The sequence below is a fragment of the Lipophrys pholis genome (assembly GCF_963383615.2).
Source record: "Lipophrys pholis genome assembly, chromosome: 7".
Classification (NCBI taxonomy): domain Eukaryota; kingdom Metazoa; phylum Chordata; class Actinopteri; order Blenniiformes; family Blenniidae; genus Lipophrys; species Lipophrys pholis.
Window position 1 is genome coordinate 2,591,525 of NC_137638.1, and position 22,939 is coordinate 2,614,463.

General features: G+C 43.7%; 1 protein-coding gene across 1 annotated transcript in view; it reads right to left on the reverse strand.

The window, feature by feature from the left end:
- Positions 1-32: 32 nt before the first annotated feature.
- The window catches only part of ttc16 (tetratricopeptide repeat domain 16), a 28,039-nt gene continuing 5,132 nt past the window's right edge, over positions 33-22,939 (reverse strand). Inside the window, exons 2-19 of the mRNA XM_080468388.1 lie at positions 16,908-17,013; positions 12,837-12,979; positions 12,348-12,423; positions 12,122-12,224; positions 11,657-11,802; positions 10,892-11,015; positions 10,627-10,707; positions 10,374-10,549; positions 9,246-9,549; positions 7,177-7,528; positions 5,018-5,121; positions 4,547-4,673; positions 3,955-4,168; positions 3,622-3,777; positions 2,489-2,659; positions 2,149-2,325; positions 1,837-1,981; positions 33-874 (exon numbers count right to left, since the gene is read on the reverse strand). Coding sequence (XP_080324514.1) covers positions 747-874; positions 1,837-1,981; positions 2,149-2,325; positions 2,489-2,659; positions 3,622-3,777; positions 3,955-4,168; positions 4,547-4,673; positions 5,018-5,121; positions 7,177-7,528; positions 9,246-9,549; positions 10,374-10,549; positions 10,627-10,707; positions 10,892-11,015; positions 11,657-11,802; positions 12,122-12,224; positions 12,348-12,423; positions 12,837-12,979; positions 16,908-17,012 — 2,832 coding nt within the window. The 5' untranslated portion in view covers position 17,013 and the 3' untranslated portion in view covers positions 33-746. The remainder of the gene's footprint in view (positions 875-1,836; positions 1,982-2,148; positions 2,326-2,488; positions 2,660-3,621; positions 3,778-3,954; positions 4,169-4,546; positions 4,674-5,017; positions 5,122-7,176; positions 7,529-9,245; positions 9,550-10,373; positions 10,550-10,626; positions 10,708-10,891; positions 11,016-11,656; positions 11,803-12,121; positions 12,225-12,347; positions 12,424-12,836; positions 12,980-16,907; positions 17,014-22,939) is intronic.

Genomic DNA, 22,939 nt, shown 5'->3' on the forward strand with positions numbered 1-22,939 from the left:
GCTGTCTTGTTTTGAGTCCGAGTGGTTAACAGATCGGGGAAGATGCAGGCCGGTGGTTCAGGTTCGACCACGACAGAAACACTTTGTTGACCCCGCAGGGAAATTATTATTGAAATAAATCCTAATATTTAGAGATGCACTGAGACGATAGTTTTCCAACATATTTCATCAATTAAAATCTTGATATAAAACAAAAATCTTACGTATGCTATTTTTATTTTATTCCATTGAAAGAGACGAAATTTAAAAAAGAATTGACCAAATAATTGAGATTATATTCTTAAATTCTCGCAAAACCTAAACCTGTAGAAAAATAGATCCTCTGCCCTTAACTGGTGTACGTGGAATGTTGCTTGTGCTTTGCTGGGATTTGGTTTATGGGAGAAAGGAAAGGCAGAGAGAATAAACAGAGTCAAGATATAAACTCTGTTTTGCCACCAATTCGTATTCATGGACCAGAAACAGACCTCCACACTGGCCGTCTAAGGCTGATGGAGTTCTGGTCAGTAACACAAAGGTGTGTCGTAGACAGAGCATTAGGAACGACTGGATCGTTAGTCACCTTGTGTGTCCATGAGAATGTGCAACGTCATGTTGACGACTGAAAGGACTTTTTGATGGTTTAGTCACCCAGCTGACAGATGAGCCAGTGAAAATGAAAGGGTGGAGTCTCCGGTGGACTTTGACAGCTGGAGAGGCGAGTGTGCCGGGTGTTTCCTGGAGTTCGGGGGCCGAGCAGGACTGGACTAGGAGGCCGGAGGTCGGCTGGTGCGGCAGGAGTGGCAGCAGGCCTTGCTGTAGTACCAGTGGCTGCACAGGTTGACCTTCAGGGCCAGCAGACAGTTGGTGGAGGGCCGATCCTGGCAGTTCTCATCTGGGAACAAAACAAACCCGGGGATTTTAAGGAGATTCCATCAAACTGTGAGAGTGGTGCTGATGCTTTTTAAATGTGATTTGCAAAACAACTGTATTGGACTGAAGAATGGACCGTTGTAATATCATGCCTCCTGCATCAAAGTCCTGGACTTTCATTATTTTACATCTTGTGTATTTTGGTTGCAGTTATATAGATTTCTTTGTGTGTGTATTGCTTTCCCTTCTACATTCTTTGTTTTTCTGTTTAATGGAGGAAAAAAAAAAAATCTAAGCGGTTTGCAATCCAGATTATTCAGATAAGTTTTTGTTGGAACCTCGGAGAAAATGTGTTTAATTTTGGGGAAAATTGTTAAAACAATGTTGTACAGAGGGCATCATATCATTGAGCTTAAATAAAGGTACAGCACTAAACTGGCTTCAGTCATATTCATCAGGCAGGTTCTACTTCCTTCATGTGAATGCTTCTTTAGGTCAGACTACAGTTAAACATGGCGTTCCACAGGGTTCTGTCTTAGGGCCTATATGCTTCACATTATACATGCTTCCTGCAGGGAATATTATCAGGAAACACTTCATTAACTTCCATTGTTATGCAAACGACACACAAATCTATTTATCTATGAAACCAGATGATACTAATTCAACTTATTAAAACTAGAAGGTTCTGAACTCAGTTACTTTATTTGGTCAAAAACATCTGAGAGGAAACATAATGTAAACACTGGATGGTATTACTTTGACATCCAGTACCACTGTGAGGAACCTGGGAGTTGTTTTTGACCAGAACTTCAATTCAACTTGATCTATCTAGCACTAAATACAAGACAGTCATTTCTCGGCGCTTTCTCAGTTTTTTAGCTCCGTGATGCTAAATGTTAAAACATATCACTGCATGGAGAAATAAAAACCTTCCAGTACCTGGTGTGGGCTCAGTTTTTGGAGAAGAGCAGCAGTTGTTACCTGGCGGTTCGGTGGGGCAGGGCTGCAAGGTGCAGGTCTGTTTGGCCACCGGCTTGGTGAGAGGGTCGCAGCCCCGGACCAGCTCCCTATCCTGGTAACACTTCACGTCCCGCATCCGCACTCCCACTCCACATGTTTTAGTGCACTGAGGACACAGAGGAGGACACTTTCACTCTGACGGCTTTGTTTAGAGGCCGGGAACCCCCGAGCGTGGACATCTGCAGTTTGGGCGTTCCTCGAAGACGTTAAGGGATCTTCTCACAGGCATTGTTATTGATGTCTGAGCTGAACAGACGGACCTCGTGGACTCACCTCAGACCAGGGCGTCGTGTACCATTTGAAGCAGGGCCTCTCGAAGCACGTGTTTTCCTCCTCGGGTTTCTTGCTGTCTCCACACGTTTCCTCCTCAAAGATCTGGAACTTTCCTCCATTGATGCCCACACACTGGACGATCCTCTGCTTCACACCGCGGCCACAAGTTGTGTTGCACTGAGGGATGAAAACATCATTCTTGTGCCTCCAAAAGTATTGACTGCAACACATAGCATTACATAGCCTTTGGGTATCGTTTTGCTTATGCAGTGTGAATTAGTATCGGCAAGTAGTTAAAGGTTAGTCCTCGTACTTGTACTCGTCCCTAATGAGACCTCACCCTCTTCCAATCTTGGCTCAGCCAGTGCGGAGCGCAGTCTCTCTCCCCACACGGGTGAATGGACAGCGGCTTGTTCTCCAGGGAGCACTGGTTCTCAGGAACCACGCGGCCCTCTGGAGCCTTACAGTACACGTGACGCACCATCTTCCCCTGGCCACACGCTCCCGAACACTGCGGGAGAGGAAGGGTCAAAGGTCACAAGGGAGTATCTACGATCAGAATATTTTGACGGTGAAAACCAGGTATGGTAAACAAGAGAAAAGAAACGCTACAAAAATATAAGAGTCCATGACGAGACGTTTAATCAGATAAATCATGTTTATTTGAGATGACACCCTAAGATTTGAAGTTTGTGATTATATGTGAACACGCTCTAAGTGCTGACATCTGTTCCCTGTTTGATCCGGACCAGAGTCTCTTCAGGGAACAAACATTTTATTTGGGCGAAGTGAAATCTCCCAGGAACTCTGTACTGGAGGTAACAAGGGATCTCTGGTCCCCTTGAAATGCTGGGTCTTGGTTTGTTTACAAAAGCTCTCCTTAGTGGGCGGGGTGAGAGGACGTAGTTCGCAATGCATTCTGGGTAGTAAACAAACAAGGCTAACCGCGCGAATCAGAAGAAGCGGACGCAAAAAGAAAAAGTTGGAAAATATCTCGCGGCCAGACGTAGAGTAGAGAGGAAGAAGTAGTGAGGAAGACTCTCATTGATATCTGGTCTGAAGACTTTATGTCGTGGTTGTTTGTGGCTACCTATTAGCCACGGGCTAACTAGCCGAGCCACTACGGGCTAAAGCAGCGGGACTTCCTCTTTCGGTCCGGACCAATCAATGAGAAGTGTTTCTTTCTTTACCTCCTCTCTGGTTCACTGTTTGTTTTGGTAATTGTGTAATTGGGTGATGTTTTCCAGGCGGTTTGATCCGGTCTCTAAAGTGAGTGTGAACGCCACGTGAACCAAATGCAGGTGTGAAAAAAATCTCCCGACTATCCAAATGTGAAAGGCCCCATGGAGAGAAAATTTACAGAAAAGCCGAGATGAAGGATTTGAACAAGAAACACCCAAAACAGCTTTGACCTCAATATGTGTGCAGCCTGCCCCGAATGCTGACATGCAGCAGTAAGCAGTAAGGACTCACTGGCCCCCATTCGGACACAGTCCAGTGGCGTTCGCAGGGCGGTCCGGTGCAGTTCTTCACATTGGGAGGTTTGGTCATCGGGTCACATGGTCGGGTCTCGTCGGAGCAGCGGACATCCCGGTTCACCTGAGCTTTTTGGCCACATTTAGCAGGACACTGAATCAAAGAGAAGCACATTAAGCAGCAGCGTCGTCAGCAAACAGAAGGCATGTTGTGGAGGATGTTTGCATAAATGTTTAATCTGGCTCAAACCAGCGAAAAGGGGAGGGATTGACCCAAAGGTATGAATGGAGAAAATTGTGCCTGAATGATTGCTCCCGGTATGAATCCTACCTCGGTCCACTCTGCCACCTCCCACTGTGGACCGCAGGCTGGACTCTTGCAGGGTCGTCTCTCCACGGGTCTCTCCAGGTCGGCCGTGTTGCAGAGGTCGCTGTACACGGAGCTGTCCAGGCCGGGGGACAGCATCTTCCAGCAGCGGACCTGACGGAACTGGAAGCCCTCCCCGCACGTCCGTGAACACTCGCTCCAGCTGCTCGCCTCCCATCTGAACACACACACATCTCATCCCGTTAGATTCATTCAGACTTCACGTAAACCTGGAGCAAGTCAAAACACGAGACGGTGACCAACTGGTTGGGTTTTATCACAAACCCTTTAAATATAAAATGGTAAAACTGTTGTATATCTGACAATAACCTGAACTGAGATATGTTATTTATAATAGTTTTAATAATTATAGCATACAGTTATTAAAAATTACAAATTTTGAATCTTTGAAATTACGATCAAATTAGGATAACTAGAAGTTCTGTCAGGACATGTTTTTTTTCTGATCAACCGAGAATGAATTATCTTCATATTTCTAAAACTCGCATGAAGTGTAAGTTTCATTAGAAAGGTCCTGATTTTGGCTGGATTGTACCTGGGCTGACATTCTCTTCCGATACAGAAGTTGTGGACCGGTTCCGGTCTGGTCAGAGCGTCGCAGTACATATCGTGCACCTCCACGCCATCGTAACGAACACACGTGACGAAAGACCTCGACACTCCTGGACAGGTATGAAGAGAATTAGGATAAGAAGGCAACATGTGTTTTTACACTTTTCTGCCTGCCTAATCATCGCAACAAAACTTTAACAGCTTCGGAAAGCAGCTCCAGGCTGTATACACTGTTCATGTACGCACATGTGTGACCCCCTTAATACTCATTAAGCAGTAAACTGCCTAAATAGGATGCAAACACCAAAAAAGGTTGTGACCATGTGTTATATATCGTCATTAACAAGGTTGTGTTGATTAAGACATAAACTGGAGATGGTGGAAAGAGAATGCACAATTTTACATGATTTCTATGTGGAGGTGTGTGTGTGTGTGTGTGTGTGTGTGTGGTCACCGATAGAGCAGGTCATGCTGCAGGGCTCCTGAGAAGACAGCTTCCAGCGGTACATGTCAGCAGGACTCAGCTTCAGGTTTTTCTGGTTGAGTCTTTGGTTCCCCCTGCGACACACGGCGGGACACATAGTGTGAGCCTGTGAAGTGGCTGTGGCGGTGTTCACAGCCTTATCGCTCCAGCTTTGAGCCACACTTCTCCAGACAGACAAAGCGTTGCAGTGAGAGTAAACTGACAGACAGTCATCATCATAGGTTTCCGCGAGGTTAGAGCAGATTTAGCGATATTAGTATTTCTTTCTTTTTTCCTATTTTTTCCATTTGTTTTTTTCCCTTTTTTCTTTAATCATTTCCCTTTTTTTCTTTATTCTTTTCCTGAAAAAAATACTTCTTTACCAGCAATTTTAATCATTTTCTTTTAATCTATTTTACTGTATTTTCTTTTATATATTATTTTAGTAGTTTCAGCTATTTTATGCCCTTTTTTGGTGCTATTTTGGCTGTTTTATTTTATTTAGCCATTTTATCCTTGAGATTAGACCATTTTATTTTTTTTAATTACTGTAGTATGTAAATTTAAAAAAAATATAAGCACACTGAGCAGCTGAAGAGCCACTCCAGAGCCTCAGGTGGAAGACCTCTGGTCAAGATGGAGCCACAATTGAGGACGACTCAGAGAACTCTATAGGATGGAGGCTGGATTACTGTAAATCTGAACATGATGTGGTTAAATATCAGTCCGTCTCCCAACTTCGCAAAGACGAGACTATAAACTACAGTTCTGGAAAAACGTCCCCTGTTCCTGTGTCTGGTGTACTGGAGGGAATTCATTCTGAGGTTGAATCTACATTATATTCTGCATCCTTCAAGAGACTTTCCCTCTGTGAGGAGTCAGGAGAGTCCAGTATTTTATTGATTGAAAGCTCGAAACATGTGAAGACTGTCTGAGGCTTCAGACACCTACAGCTGATTCAATGGCCTCAGCCAAGCAGACGCACTTTATTCTTTTTTTTTTTATCACATCACATAAAAGTCCTGGCCACATTCTTCTCATAACACCAGTTGCTCCGTCTGCCAAACGTTTATTTGAAAATCAGGCGCTCGGAGTTAAATCCCACCAGCGAGTCGGTCTGATTCCCACACAACATTTTATTCTCTTCGGTGGCTCCAATCTGTCAGCACTTTTTCTTATGTGCATTATCTTTCTCACTTTGCCTGCAAATACCTTGAATTATTCATTCCTAAGTGTGGTTGTGTTTCTGCGCTCCTCGGCTCTCTGTGTGTCACCGGGGGTGTGTCTCTGGATGCTTTATGGCTGCTGGCTGCTGGACGGCTGAAGGCGTGTTGAGATACGGAGCCAAAAGGTCAGCGTGAATTATAAATATAATAAATGCAAAAAAAAACAAAAAACCTGCCAGCTCTCCTGACTGTAGATCTGCCTGTCTGCCATTGCCTGCATGTACAATTCATTTCAAACTGCTGGACGACGCAAATGATATATAATTTGCACTTTTAATCAATTATGTTCTTTGCGTGAATTGAAAAAATTTGGTCCAAGCCCAGTCATGGAGCGGTGATCCAGGGTCTTAAGTATAAATATTTTGTGAAAATTACCCCCAAAAATGTTAATTTGACTTGAGATTCATGTTTAACAAGTTATCCATTGTTCTTGGTTGAGTCACACAAACACTCAATATATAAAACTATGGCGTGGGTTATTAATAATAAGAGGTGAAAATAAATGGCTGGAAAAGTGATTCTATGATGCCGTTGGTATTTTATTCCTACCATCTGGCCTCAGGTCACCTCTTCGACGTCTGTGGTGTACAAACCTTTTAGGGATAAACGTGCTTGTACGAGTACTTCAGGCAGAGGGTCCACCCTGCTTAACCTACTACAACACTGTTGAATTATTTTATCATTATATTTGCAGCAACTACAAAAAGGAGAAGGACTTCATGGCGTTTGGAGTTACCAAAGTTAAAACGAGATGCGTCATGTAGTTACTGTGCTGAACATGCAGGACGAAGCCCCTCCAGAATCAGGGTTAGGGGCGACTCCCTTAGTCTGTGGTAATACTTCCTGACTCTAAATGGTGAAAAGTGGTAAAAAGGTCTGTTTTTGTTACACAAGACGCAGACCTCTGCAACCCTTCTGGGTTACCTGGTTCTATTGGCGCGACTGGAAGGCCTCAGTCCGCTCTGCACCGTCTTGTTGGTGTTGACATGGTCTCCACTGTCGTTGTGTTTGGAGCCCAGTGTGAACTCCAGCATGTCGTTCAGGTCAAACGGCCGCCCTCCATCCATGCCCGCCTCTGCTGGTCCCAGCTCGGACGAGAACGAAGCGCCTCCCTCCGTGAGCAGCTGATTGGTGCTGATGTTGATGAGCAGCTTGTCTGGACCCATCCAGTCGTCCAGCAGGACCCTCCAGATGAGGTTCGGGGAGTCCGGCCTTGCATCCAGAGACCCAGCGTCGACATCAGGTTGGGCAGTGCTGCCTGTGTGGCTGCTGTTTCCTTCAGAGGAAAAACTCTGGATCAAGACTTCGAAGGGCAAAACAACTCTTGACTATGTTTTGAAAAATTATATCTATTATATATAAATAATATAGTATTATATTTTCTTTTCACTAAAATGGAACAACGGTGGAACAACAACCACAATAAATTCAGTTTTTCAAGTTGTTGTGAAATCGGTAAATGGATCCGACCTGTATCTTATCACGTATTAATGTGCAACAGGCTGGATTTGGAATATTATTCTTCATGACCTTTGAGCTGCTTCCATGGGAAAGAAACACTAATCTTAGGTAGACAGGTTGATCTGGTTCCAGTCTGACCGTACTCTTTTCTGTGAAGTCACATCTGGACCGAAGAAGGTTTCTTAGTCGGGATGCACGGATAGCGATACCACTATCGGGTCTGATACTGCTACATACTACTACGTACTGCAATATGCATTCTGTAGCCTGTAAGGCTGCTGCAGGTGCACGTAATGTCTTCAAAACATATATACAACATATTATGAAAAATTCCCTTCCAAAAGGTTTTCCAGCAGTAATAATCGTCCCCATACCTGGACTGACGTCCCAGAAGTGAAGACAGTCTGTCCTCTCTGTCCCTGGCTTGTTTCAGGTTTTAAAAAGTCTGTTGCTCCAACCAGCCAATCAGAAATCAAACCCTATATAGTGTCATCGGGGGTTTAGCCAATCCCAATCAAGGTAGGCCCTCCCTTTGACTCCTCCCACAATGAGGCAGCTCTGCTCTGGCACATGGCACCACCAGAGGAAGTACTTCCTCCTCTTCCCAAGATGGGCATGTGTGGGCGGAGCCAGTCCAGCTCACAGCAGATTCTGAATGCAGCTCCTATGATCCAATATTCAAATGGAGGAAAATCAAGGATAAGCTGGTTTTGGGGTAATAAACAAGACCCATGTGAAAGTGTTGAAAAGCTGGATAATATGACCTCTTTAAGAAGTGCTCATATCGGTACTCGGTATCGGCAAGCAGTTAAAAGTGAGTACTTGTACTTGTCCTTTTAAAAAGTGGAATCGGTGCATCCCTATTCTTAGTATGGTCTTCATTACCACGTGCATTACCATATCTAACTTTGACCAGCTCAGAGCGGAACCCAGAAAACATTGCTTCAGTCAGCCACTGTCTGTTGTGGTGTGACTTCAGCCCCAAACATCCTCCTCTTCCTCCTCGTCCTCCTCGTCCTCCTCCTCCTGGGCTCAGAGCGGCGCTGCGATGACCCAAGCAGTCAGCTGAGAGGCTGCAGGGAGGCCATTACTGCCTCCGTTTGTCATGCAGGTCGTTTTAAAAGGAGAAAAGACCGCAAAACTCTGAATTTTTCATCCGCTGCTGATCCTCTTTCTATATTAGCAACATAAATAATGGAGGACATCTCTCTCTCTCTCTCTCTCTCTCTCTCACTCTCACACACACACACACACACACACACACACACACACACACACACACACACACACACACACACACACACACACACACACACACACACACACACACACACACACACACACACACACACACACACACACACACACAAATCTGTTTTACTCTCATACAGGCTCTGATTTTCACGTTTTTCCAAAATCGTCTGACTCTGTTGATCAGGTTTTGCTGTATTCTCTTGTTTTTCATAGTCTTTCCTGTTCTTTTTTAAACCCACAGTTCCAAGCACTGGACATTTGTGGACCAAAGTGTCTACCTGTAAATTGTTGGCCTGCTGCTCCGTCTCCATCACATTTAATGTCTCCCGTCTCCACGTAAACCTCATTCGTCTCCTGGCCCTTCTGCCCGTCGGACCCTCCAGACTCCAACCGACCCCCAGAGTCCACCTGGTCGTACAAACTGCTGTTGGGGGCCAACAGGCCTCCCATTTCCATCGACACGTCACCGGTGGAGCTGTCCTTGCCCGTGTAGACGGGAGGAGGCGGGATCGGGGGCAGGGAGTCTCGGAGCACGGTGTATTCGTAGGTGATGTAGGGTGTACGGCCATTCTGGTTCCACACCTGGGAGAGAAATAAGAATAAAGTTTAGGGCTACTGAGGCTTTAGAAGAGCAATGATTTGGAAGGAAAGAAAGAGAAGAAAGGGGAACGGGGATCAATTTGAAGAACTGAATCTGAAACATGATTCTGAAACATTACGGGCAAAGTTAGCAATGATGAATAATTAGTTAGTTAGTTAGCAATGATGCAATAATTCCACTTTTTTTTTTAAGGACAAGTATGAGTACTAACCTTTAGCTACTTGGCGATACCGGGTACCGATACCGATGGCACACGCACCTCCCACAGGACAGTGCGCAGCATCTATCTACGCATTGAAACACGGCTTGGTGCAACTGGATTCTCATTCATTTCAGAGAATCTCGAGCTTTCATGCGTACCTGCGTCCGACGTTGTCGACGCATGACACATAATACTCACCTGGTTGCATCAGGGAGCCTTCGTGAGTACTCTGTGCAGTATTGCACCTGATACTTGATACTGGTATCCGTATCAGTCCATCTCTATTGGAATACTTTTATCAAATGGTGCTTATTATGAAAAAAACATGCATTTGTGGGATGAGCCGAGGATGTGCTGTTGCCTCTGACTCTTCTTTTGAGTTTCTTGATCCTTCAAGGTGAATTAAGTCATAAAGGTTAAGCAGAAGTAATTCATCTAACGACTAACAGTGAATGTCATATAGAGAAAGGACATTTTGTACTATTTAAAAAAATAAATTACTTAAATTATTTGTATGAAAGTTTTGGTGGTGGTTGCATTCTCTTTTAATATGAAAACACTGAAAACAGAAAGAAAAAAACAACTTTTCAGAGGTGAACGTACCAAGATATTTATGGCTTGGTCGATTGGGCCTTTGGTGACGATGTACTCGATCCCGGTCTCGTACACATCCATTGGCCGGCGATATTTGAAGACGGTGCCGGCTGCATGGAAGTTCTGTGGGCTGTCCACCTTGTAGGCTCCGTTGAAGAAGAAGTTTCCCGCCTGGTCTGTCACCGCTGCAGGACGAGGCAAATAGTGCCGACTCAGCTTTTCATCACCAAGATTTAAAGCTGTTTGATTCTTTGGTACTCACCCAGAACATCCGCTGACTTCTTCCTCTCAATGATCTGGATGTCCCAGGATCCCTCAGGGATTTGAGTGATAAAAGAGTAGCCTTGATGACAGACAAGAGGTTTAACATTATCTGAGGGACTTTATCATAAGGATGCACTGATGTCAGGTTGTATTGGGGAGTTTTCACAAGTACAAGTACCACGTGAAGTATCAGACCCGATTCCCAATGTGGGTCTCAGTGCATCCCTAACTTGTGGCGCTACGAAGAATGCAGGAGGGCTCACCCAGGGTGGAGGCTCCACGCCGGAAGTTTCCGTTGACTCTGCTGCAGCTGCTGCCATCTCCCTGACAGACGCCACACTTGTCCAGCGTGTTGGAGGAGAACAGCACGCCGTCACACCCGATGGGCTGAGCAGCAGCGTGGAAAGGGGGAAACAGAGGTTATTTTTCCAAAAGGGGCCATAAACAAAGGAAAACAACAAGTTGAGAATAAAGAAAAGAAGGAAAAAAAACATAAAGAATGTTAAACTCCTCTACAGTTCCATCTGCTTCACTGGTGACTTCAGATTGTCTCCAGGTTTGTGGAGAGCAAGAGAAACTAAAAGTTGCTTCAGCTTCTGTTTTTTCATCCTGAGTGAATTTGTTCCTGGTGATCAAAACATCTCAAACCAGAGATGTGTTGACACCAGAGAGCATTCACTGCTTAACAGGCAAGTTACAGGGTTTTGAAGTAGATTGACACAAAGGAAGCCGGCGTGGCGCCTTCAGGACTGCAGTTATAGGCTCCACCACCACTTCACCTCTCACCCCGCTATATGGCTGAGGTGGTCCACATTCTGAGTCCAGATGTAGACAAAGATTTCTGGCTTGTTCTGCAGGTTTTAGTGACATGAGTTTGAAGTGAGCACTGACTTTTGAGCTTTACCGTCTTTCAAGTTGGCAGGAACTGTTTTGAAAGTTTGATATTTTGATATAAGACCGTCTGCAGTGGTTTATTACCAGTCCTGCATTACGGCTCTTGTGGAAGGTGACTAGAAAGTGGGAATCACCTCACACTTGCCGTCGACACAAACGCCGCGGTAGCTGCTGTACTTGCAGGAGGTGCCGTCTCGAGCCGTCACCATCAGCTGCCGCTGGCCGTCGGTGGTGGTGCAGTGGAGGTCACACGGGTTACTGGAGATATGAACGTAGTCGTCTGAGGACAAGATGGAGAGCTCCGGTCAGAGTCACTACAGACAGCAAACACAGGATAAATACATCAAACGCCTACAAAAGACAATGGTTGTTTATGGCTTTCATAAAACTCCTTAAAGTTGAAGCGGATGATGCATCCATGCAGCGTCGGATCTGATTATTACAATCATCCCTTATTGGACTTCTGTGTTGTTCTGTGAAAACGGGCTCCTGGTTGCTTGGATTTTAAGACATTTGAAAGGAATCCAAAAGAGTGAAGCTCTGTACCTCTCACTCACCTGCATCCTGTTCTAATGAGAGGCTTTGTGGGCGTTAGTTACCAGGATAAAGAGGTTTCCACAGGTAGTTCCTCCCATTGTAGAGGTGGGAGTTGAAAGACCAGCACTGCTCCTCTCTGAAGCTCCTCCCGGCGGCAGGACATTCCTGCACAGCAGAGAGACCAACTTAAAAAAGAAAAAAAGTATTTATTTGTGTTTGAGGTGAATGAGGAGCGCGGCTGATCAGTTCAAATCAAGGTGAGCTATTCGCTGGACGTCTGGGACTCACTCCAGTGTTGCAGAGATGATATTTCTTAGCCGTTCCTGTACAGGTCATGTTGTCCTTCCCAGCAGCAACTTTCTTTCTTTGGACAGAAAACACACATTTGCATCAGCTTATATCACATAAAATACATTTACATTAAAAAAATACATTTGTGGTTGCAACGTGATAAAATGTGAAAAAGTTCAAGGGTTATCAATACATGTGAGAGCAACTGTAGATGAACTCCACGCAGCAGACCATTTAATGATATGGGCTGATTATAAATGTATAACTTCAATCCATATGGATGTATTTCACGACGTATACCTTGGGAAGTTGTTCAATCAGTAATTTGGAGTATTTTTGTATTTGATGCCTGATCCACACATGCCTGAAATAACTATCACCTGACAGGTGACGCCTTTATATCTGTTTATTTATCACTATTTTAACTGAGTGCTTTGTATCGTGCTGACCACTCATCTAAAGGTGTGTTCCACCCAGCCGACTGACCTCTGCCTCAGACAGTGTCTCTCCTGTGTCATCACTCCGCCTCCACACGTCCGGGTGCACGCCGTCCATTTGGCCCACTCCCCCCACCAGTATGTAGTCACCTCAAGGTCCTCCTCCAGGCTGTTGGAGGCCACGCCCTCCTCCTGCACACACACACACACACACACACACACACACACACACACACACACACACACACACACACACACACACACACACACACACAGCAGATATAGAGTGAGGTCCAGTCTTTCATATGAATATTAATAATCCATGTGAGGAATAAATGATGACAGCTCTGATTTCTAAATCCTTATATTCCAACTTTTTGTTGACTGATATTAATAATTATGAGCTTCAGCATGTGATTATTTATTATATGTAATATGTCTGTGTCACTGGAACAAGGAGGTATAGCAACCAGCAGGACACGGGAGAAGAATATGATGGAAGACGTGTTCTCAGAAATATAATAATATAATATAATGATATATTTAACGTGATACTTACCAAGTTAATTTGCTCCACACAGGAATGTATCCTTAAAAACAAATCTTATCAGAGTTCAGGTATTTCTTTAATATCCAACCAAATGACTGCAATTATGTCTCAACGACAATAAATCTTTTCCATTAAATTTCCTTGAACAATGTGACATTTGGCGAGAAAAACTCAGAAATACACGCAGAAATTCAGACACACCGCCTTACAGACAATAACGAGATAAAACAGGATTAAGTTGATAACAATGCCAGCATTGTTTGGTGTATAAGTCACGGTGGTATCCGTCATGAAACTGCAGCAATAGTTGTAAAATATGAAAAGGCCCAAATACACTCAACGTTAATCGTGACTGACACAGACGGAGCTTCTGTCTTTTCTGTCTTTACAGTAATTTGGTTCACTTCCAGGGAGCTTACGGGTGTGTATCAAACACACACACGCATACGTATATACACAGCATGGTCGTCTCACCTTTTTTTTTAATTATAGTACCTGTTTTGTATTGGTTTTTATGTTTGTAACTTTTGTGAAAGAATGTTGTGAAAGGTGCCTATAAATAAAATGTGTTATTATTATTATTATTATTATTATTATTATTATTATTATTATTATTATTATTATTATTATTATATTACTACTATTACTATTATTATTATAATTATAATTATTTTATTATTATTATATTACTATTATTAGTATTATTATCATTATCATTATTATCATTATTATTATCATTATTATTATTATTATTATTATTATCATTATCATTATCATTATTATTATTATTATTATTATTATTATCATTATCATTATCATTATTATTATCATTATTATTATTATTATTATTATTATTATTATTATTATTATTATTATTATTATTATTATCATTATCATTATCATTATCATTATTATTATTATTATTATTAAACAGATTAATATCCCTGATTACCTGTGGGGGCAGTGAGGAGCAGAATAGCTCATGTGTGACCAGATAACGTAACAAAAACAAAAAAAACCACAGATTACGACACTTGAAGGAAAAACTGTGTGAATGTGTGCGTGAACACAAACAAATGTCCGATATGTCCTTAGATGAACATCAGAATATCTGGACAATGCCTCCCATGTTGATGATCTACACAACCTTAAACTGCACTGCCCTCTAGTGGATGGAATGTTCAGTGGGGGCACGGGTGCATGAATCAGTGACGCGTGACAGCGTTTGAACGGTAACAGGTTACGTAAAAGAAGCCTGCTTGGGCCTTGAACCTGCTGGTCAGAGCCTGATGCTCAGTCAGGGTCACAGTGGTTTGTACGGGGCTCTGCTGTGTGCAGACACTCATTCCTGAAGTGCATCAGCAGCATTAACTCAGGCCGATGGCTGCGTGGCTTTACTCAGGCTGAGATTCATCAGAGTGACCGCTGGAATGTGTGCTGAGCTCGACGTGATGGCGTGAGGCAGAGCAGCTGTGAGAGGCCCAGACACATTGGGAATACCAGACGTACAGTGTAAGTGAGAAAGACACATTGTCATGGAAATGATTCGTTGAGTTAAAGAACTCAGTGTGGAGAGAAATGAATGACAGCACAAGTATCCTAAATCCTAATCAATATGCATGATTCCAAAAGTCTCATTCAGGATCTGTTGCGTTTGAGCTATTTTCTAACATGAAACATGCATTATGTTTGTTTGTTTTTTCATACGTTTAACACCACATCTAATAGCAGAATGGTTCTGTGGTTCAGTGAAGTGGCTCGGTCCAGTTTAAAATCATCCAACCTCCTGGGGCCCATCAACTATAAAATGTCTGACGTGCTTGATATACGACACCAAGATGAACTCCCCTAAGAGACAGAATAATTCATAATAATAAATATGCCATTATAAATATGCCATAATTTTAAATATTACCATTATATTATAAATAATATAATGGTAATAAAGTGTCTATTAAAACAACAACTTTTCTATCTTTCATCAGAATCATTGTTCTATCCATTCCATTACGGCAACTATGCTGAATCTAACAGCAAAATTAAGAATTCAAGTCTATAAATCGCCACAATTTCTTGTCAACACTTATCTAAGCAAGTGAAAGAAATTATGTTCAAATCAGTCCAACTCTGATTATCTGTAATTTCACATCTTTGACTTCAGATATGAAGAATGAGCTCCATGTTTCCATGTGACTTCCTTCTTCAACGAATGTGATCAGTGTGCTTCATTCAGCTTCTCTACCGCCGACTGCTTCACACCCAGAGCAAGCTTTAGCTGAAGGTCAGAGGAGGACACCAACTTCAAATCCACACTCACAATATAAATGACTCAGAATTTGGTTTATCAGTTTTCATCATTTCTCATGATCAACGACCTCTCACGGCCCACCCCGGGGGGCCACTAGGGGGCGCCCTTTGGGACCATGCAAGGTTCCAGCAGGTTCTGTCTTGGCAAACTAATTTAATTTGCCAATTTAGGCCGACCTTCTTGGTGTGAGGCGAGAGCGCTGACCACTGCTCCACCGTGCCATCAAAGCACTCAGATTTTGATAAAACATTATGTTGATAGTTGAATACATGAAATCCGTTCTCTTCATTTTTCTGTTAGAATTTAGCAGATGCTGCGACTCAAAGACAGCGTGTGTATGTGACCACGTGAAAGTGTCATGTGTACATTTTCTGAACATTTTCACAGCTGTTTTAGTGAACGCCGCCCCAAAAACCCCAAAACAAACTTCTTCCCCGAATGCCGAAACAAAGAACGTTATAAAAAGCATCTAATCGATGATCAAGGAATATCCATTTCGTTCGCATTCAGACTGTTGAGCGTCTTCCAGTTGATCTTAAGTCTTTACAAAATTCAAATTTAACCTGAGCTTGCATCCACAGGGGTTTTCTCTCTGCTGTTCTCTTACCAAGCTTTAAATAAAAACTATAAAAACCTTTTAAGAGCAACTTTCCTCACAGGATGCATGTATTCATGCACAATCACTCAGCTTGTGAGAAAAGCCACTTTATACACTTTTTTATTTACATGGAACCAGTGAAAAACAGCATCATTACAATTTGTTTTTGATATCTCAACTAATTAAAATATGAAAAAAATCCTTTTTTTGACACCATAAAGTTGCAGTCAGTTATTTTACAAGCAGGTTTGTTTTCTGTCGATCGGCCAGCCTTCAATCTTTATATAAAGGTCGAGAACTTTTTCAATACTATGAATCCATCCTCCTCCTAAGCTGGATTTCTGTTCTCCTTCCTCCTGTTATGATCGTTGCATTCTCCATTTTTATTTATTTATTATTTTGCATAGGATATTTATGAATTCTGCATATTGTGCCTTTTGCTGTCTGAAAGATGCGATGCGACCCGATGACAAGGATAGGGTCTGAATCCAGTACACAGTCATTCAAATGAACACATGAACCTCAGACAGGACTTCAGACGGCCTGTATGTTTGAATGCATAATTACATCCGCAGGCTTGTCTGCAGGGAACACACCAGATATGCTTTGGAGGCATTTTTCACAGTTTCACGTTACACGAGCAGTGTTGTGCATGAGCGTTTACCTGCAGCCCCCTGGTGGACAGGTTCCCCAGCGACAGCGCCAACGTCAGGAGGCTCAGCAGGACCAGGCTCGCCTCCGCACACTGCTCCCACACCCACAGCCTCATCCTGAGACAGAGACAGGGTGGGTGACCAAAGAAAACTCTGTCTCATTTCACACAGAAGCCATGAATTGGTGCTGCATAATAAAAACTGAATTGAATAACATTGAGCTGTTCAGTGAAAGCCTGTACGTAACGTAAATTACTATACTTGGGAAAAGAAATGTGCAATAAGAACGTGGCACATTTTGAAATTGATTAAATGGAAGTTCCCTCAAATTTAATAATGAGTCCAAGTTATTGTCGTCATGTTCATCACATGGGTGGAAGCGTCCAAATGTGGTGGTATTCATCTTGTGTGGAAATTTAACAGCTTGTCAATACGAAGTGCTACTTGGCCTTCGAACAGGATATTAGAGAGCAACTCGACCAGCACCTGACAGGACAGAGAGGACAGAGAGAGATACAGCATCTCTGCAACTCTGCAACTCTATGAGGAGTTCAGCCAGCAGGAGGGGCTCAAAGTGGAGCGGCCACTCCTCCACGTTTACACGTACCCGGGTTTTTTTTACAAACAGTCATATTTCTCTGTATTTTGGCCTTTAAAAGCAGCTTTGAGTCGCCACAACGATAATTTCTGAAAACCCTAGACAGAAGGGTAGACAATTTATGTCGCATTTCATGACGTCATGTTTTATCCAGGATTTTGATGTGGCTGGCATGGCTTCATGCTTCTCGTTACGCTGCCCCCTACAGGTTTGGCATGCTCATAGTAGCTCTGACCCAGGTCTATGTGTGGGTCCGTGTAAATTTAGATTTTTATTTGTAAACGTAGAGGGGGGGAATATAAGTTTTTCTAAAAACTCGGGAACGTGTAAACGTGGCCTGAGAGGAGCAGCTGAGGAGCTTCATCTGATCGGGAAGCTTCCTGGAGGTTTACCAGGCAGATCTGACTCTGAAAAGGTTCCAAAGTGGATCCAGGACCCACTGGAGGGATTACACCTCTGGTTTGGTCTGGGAGCAGCTCAGGGTTGAATCAGAAGAACAGAGATGTCTGATCTTCTTCACCCACAATACTGCCACCATGATCCAATGTGGACAGAGAGGGAAAGAAGGTGGATGACGAGATGGGTGTACCTTATTGATCCCTTTAGGGAAACTCCTCCGCGTTTAATAGATCCTATTCATTGTTTAACTACTTTTACTATCACTAACCGGTAGGATGAGCGGGCTGCCGCCTGCGGAGCTGCGGCGGGTAAAAGGTGTGGCTCAGGGCGCCGCAGCGCGAACCTGTCAGGACTCAAACCTCCGCTTCTCCAACCTCCGGGCCACCACTTCCACTGTCGATGAGCTGATTTACAGTGAGTGCAACCCAATACGCACTGTCAGACTCTGAAGAGCGCCAGAGAAACACAGGCAGAACAACAGCCTGGCAGGTACATGGCTTGTTTTCAGGCGGCGCCCGGGCCAGCGGCAGCAGCTGGCTGTGGGTATACGAGCGTACTGGCAGTCTGCGGTGGGCAGGCGCTGGCAGGTGGAGGGTGATACAGACAAGCTGTTGAGAGGCCACAGGCGTTGGAGATGGGAGTTGGACGGCAGAGCGGCCCGTGTGAAACTTAAACAAGGCCCACTGTGCTGGAAGGATGGAGGTAAGTTTCCGAGGACTGTACACAGGTAGGTCTTTGTTTGGCTGCTCAGACCGAGAGGCAACGTGGATGTCTTTAGCGTAAAGACTATGGCGGATAAGAAGAAGCTGCTTGTGAAGAGTTCTAGAAGTGTGATGATGAATGATTGGGTGAAAGTTTTAAGGATACTGTTTTATGAGTTTTTAAGAAGTTTGTTTCCTATCAAAAGGAAATCCCAAAACCAATCACATGATCAAATTCTGTCTCCGTGTCTGAGCAAAACTTTTGACATTAGGACCTGGAGACTGAATGATCATTTACATTTACGTCCCATTCAGTTCACAGCACTTCGAGTAAAAATTCTTCACCTTTTGAATTTTCGAGTCAAACTTGCTGAAGACAGGTGATTAACTTCTTAATGTTCCACCATTCAAGAGAAACAGTGTAAACGTCTGAGGAGCTGAATGATTCTTTGAGACTCTGTACGTCCAGTGTATAAGCACACATGTACCTTCATTTCACATAAGAGCTTCTAGGAAAGAACTAATAGTATATCCCATGTCCTCAGGTCCAGGTAGTTAGCCTTGGTAAAATAAGCAAACAGCTCGTCTAGCTCTGTTTGCAGTCTGGCTTTCTCTGGCACTAAATATTGGTGACAGGTGTCTAAAAGCAGGCGCAGCAGCACCTGGACCTCATTATCCACCTAGACACAGCTGGAGGCCGGCCAGCTGCCACACACACACACACACACACACACACACACACACACACACACACACACACACACACACACACACACACACACACACACACACACACACACACACACACACACGGTGCGGTGGCGTGACTCGATACACAAACAGAGCAGCGCGGTGGCTATAATCCACGACGCTCATTCTCGAGCCGGAGCCATGCGCTCCTACAGTTATGCAGAATCTTCATGAATATACAAACTCCACAACACTTGTGCTGCTTTCACAAGTCCACATTTTTGCACGAGAACTAACCTGAATGTGAGCCTAAAATCTATCCTAAATCCAAACCATTGCAGCCCCCCCCCCCAAAAGAAAAGAAAAAAAATGGCCCATTGATTGTCTCGACGAGCCAGAAAGTCTCATTCTGCTTTGTGTCCTGACCTTATTCAAACCCGCAAACTTGACCTAAAAAAAATTTCCTCAGTTTAGTCAAAATCTGATTTCAATACTTTGGCTGCAATATTATCATGTAGCTTTGATGTTCTCATTTTGCAAAAATCCCCCAGTTTTCCAGACAAAATGCCTTTATTGCCAGAACGTTCTCACTTCCTTGACTGCAGCGTCTTCACTTTGGTTGATAAGTCCTGTTTTTCTACATTTATGAATATGTCATTAGAGCTTCACATTTCTTTTCTGTTTCTTTTTTTTTGTTTTTGCAGAACAAATGTGAAGAAAAAATGCTTTGGGTGCAATTTTCTGATGAAATCAAAAATATTAAACAAAGTTAAGTTGATGAGACTCTTTGGTAAAATATATTTATTATACTGGATATATATCTTACCAAAGAGGAAACACAGGAAAGCCCAGAAAACATTACAACACAACAGATCACCTTAAAAAACAACAGAAAAAAACAACAACACAGAACTGAATATAAAAATCATTGAGACTCAACTCAAAAATGTGCAAAATATTTCAGTGAGAAGACGTGAACATAAGGTGTCTGCTGTTAAAGCTGAGGAGCGTGTACCTAACATACCTCAGGTCACGTCTACACACAGCCAGGTATTTACAAAAACGGACATTTCCCCCTCTACTTTTTCAAAAAAAAAACATTGTTCACATCAGATGGTTTTCAAAATAAATTTCAATTACACATACCCGCATGAAAACCTTGTTAAGTTACTATGAGCATGCCAAACCTATAGGTGGCGGTGTAACGAAACGCATCAAGCTTCTGCTCCTCGCACACTGTGACGTTAAACTCAATCTCCCTGAGTTTGAACAAATCCCACTTTGGCCAAAGTTTTCAAATATAATCGTTATTGGTGACTTGTAGCTTCGTTCACGTGTAAACAAAAAGGCCCAAACTCATTGAAATCTCATCCCTTTCGCTACGTGTAAACAGGCCCTGAGACGAGCCTCCACAATTCTGACTGAAGATCACTGAAGTCTACCTTCTTTTTTTTTAAATTTTAAACTCAATATCTGTAAAGATTCTATGCAGTGGGGCAACTCCCCACATCTTTTCATACGTCTATAGGAAACACTCAATGAGAGAAGTTTACAGTTGTGCACCCAGAGACGTGTTCAGGAGCTTAAACAGGCTTTTTGTTTTCAATGTGTTTGAACTATTCTTATCACTCTCCTCTTTAGTCTGAACATAAATGTTAAAACACAACTGGTCCTAAAGTGGGCAGTCTCACTGCACCATAATCCTGTACCAGCACCATCAACACCACCAGGACCAGGACCAGCGCCTTCACAAGGACCATTACCAAAACCAGGGCCGTCACCAGAACCTGAACCATCACTAGAATCATCACCAGTGAAGACTGTTTTTCACTTTTTGAAATGACTTCCAATTAGTTTTGAACAATGATTTTAGGCACAACAAATATGATTCTATGCCCTGCATTTTGTACTTTAGGTCACTCACTCTCTCTCTCTCTCTCTCTCTCTCTCTCTCTCTCTCTCTCTCTCTCGCTCTCTCTCTCTCAAACACACACACACACACACACACACACACACACACACACACACACACACACACACACACTCACACACACACGCACACACAGACACACAAACTTGGCCAGCAGACAGGGTCTTCCTCTCGCTCCTTCAATGTGCTGCTGTTTCCCAGCCAGAGCAGAAACAAAGGACAAAAGTAAACTCCCTCTCTCTCTCTCCCCCTCCCTCTCTCCCCCTCCCTCTCTCCTCTCTCCTCTCTCCCTCTCTCTCTGTGTCATCCCCCCTGGGGCCCCTCGCCTCGCCGTATTGTTTTTGTACTGCTGGCAGCCTCACCAGACAGACAACAGTAGTCTTTCCCCGGAGAGGCTGGACCGGAGCACAGCAGTCAGACCGATATATCAGGCCAATACTGAACACGTGTTATCTGCTGCTGGATATCACCCAGGCTCTGTTGGCCACCTGCAATATGAATACAGTTCAGTGAAAATGTTGCAGAGGAGTGCAGTGCAACACAGGGAAATGATGTCTCAATCATCTGAAGGTCGAATAAAACGCTGCAACAAAAATGCCAAAGGCCATATTCAGTCATTTTCACAGTGATCTGGGAAATTAACTTATTTCATAAAGTGTGAGGCGTTTCCCCCCGACGTGGGGAGGAAGGGCAACATAGGGGGATATCCAGGATAACTACAAGTACCTTGGGATCCCATGGGCTAATAAAACCGCAATGAAGCCACAAGGGAGTCAACCACAACTAAATCAACCAAATACCTCCAGAGAGTGACACAAGTCCTAAGAAGTCAGTGGAATGGTAAGAACAAGGTCCAAACAATCAACATGTTCACACTGTCAGCCATCAGATACCCTGAGATCATAAGATGACCAAATGAAGGCGATAGAAGTCACAGACATCCACACAAGAAAGCTCCAGGCATGGAGGGGTTAGTCCATGGGACGTAGGCCATGGATAGTGAGTGTTAGAGCCAATATCCAAAATGAAACATCCAAAATCCAAGAATACATCAGGGAGACAGCCCCAAAGGATGAGTCACTAAGTGACTGCTTCAGGCAGCTGAAACCTGATGAGAACCACAAGGAGCAGGTAACATGGAGAGTCAAGCCCCTAGATGGCCTCTACCACCACCAGATAGAGGAAGTGGCTGATATCAAGGAGGCCTACCGACGGATGCAGGACGCTGGACTCGCAAGCAACACGGAGGCACTAAACATGGCGGCACAAGAACATGCACTTGAACACCAGGACCAGAGAGGCCGGGGTCTGTCGATCAGACCGAAGCTTTAAATACCGAGCCTGAACCCTTCGGTCTTCCTCTGTTTTTCTTTCTTTTTTCTTTGTTGTTGCATTTTTTGTTGTTAAATTGTGGATTTGGTTGAATGAATTACTACTACTACTACTAATAACATCAGAGAGACAGCTCATGGTGGACAACTTGTTGTCAAAGTGAGAGAGTGGGGACGGGGAGTTCACGTACGTAGGATCGACGAGAGCTCTGTAGGGAAAAGGATGCTGAGGATGAAGAGGAGAAGAGGAAGGTCTATGAGGAGGTTCATGGATGCAGTGATGGAGGAGGACAAAGGAGACAGACGCCGTTTGGACATGGTGATCGCTGCCACTTCTACAGAAGCAATTTCCCCCAGACAACACGGATCGCCTTGAATCAAGCAACGACAAGAA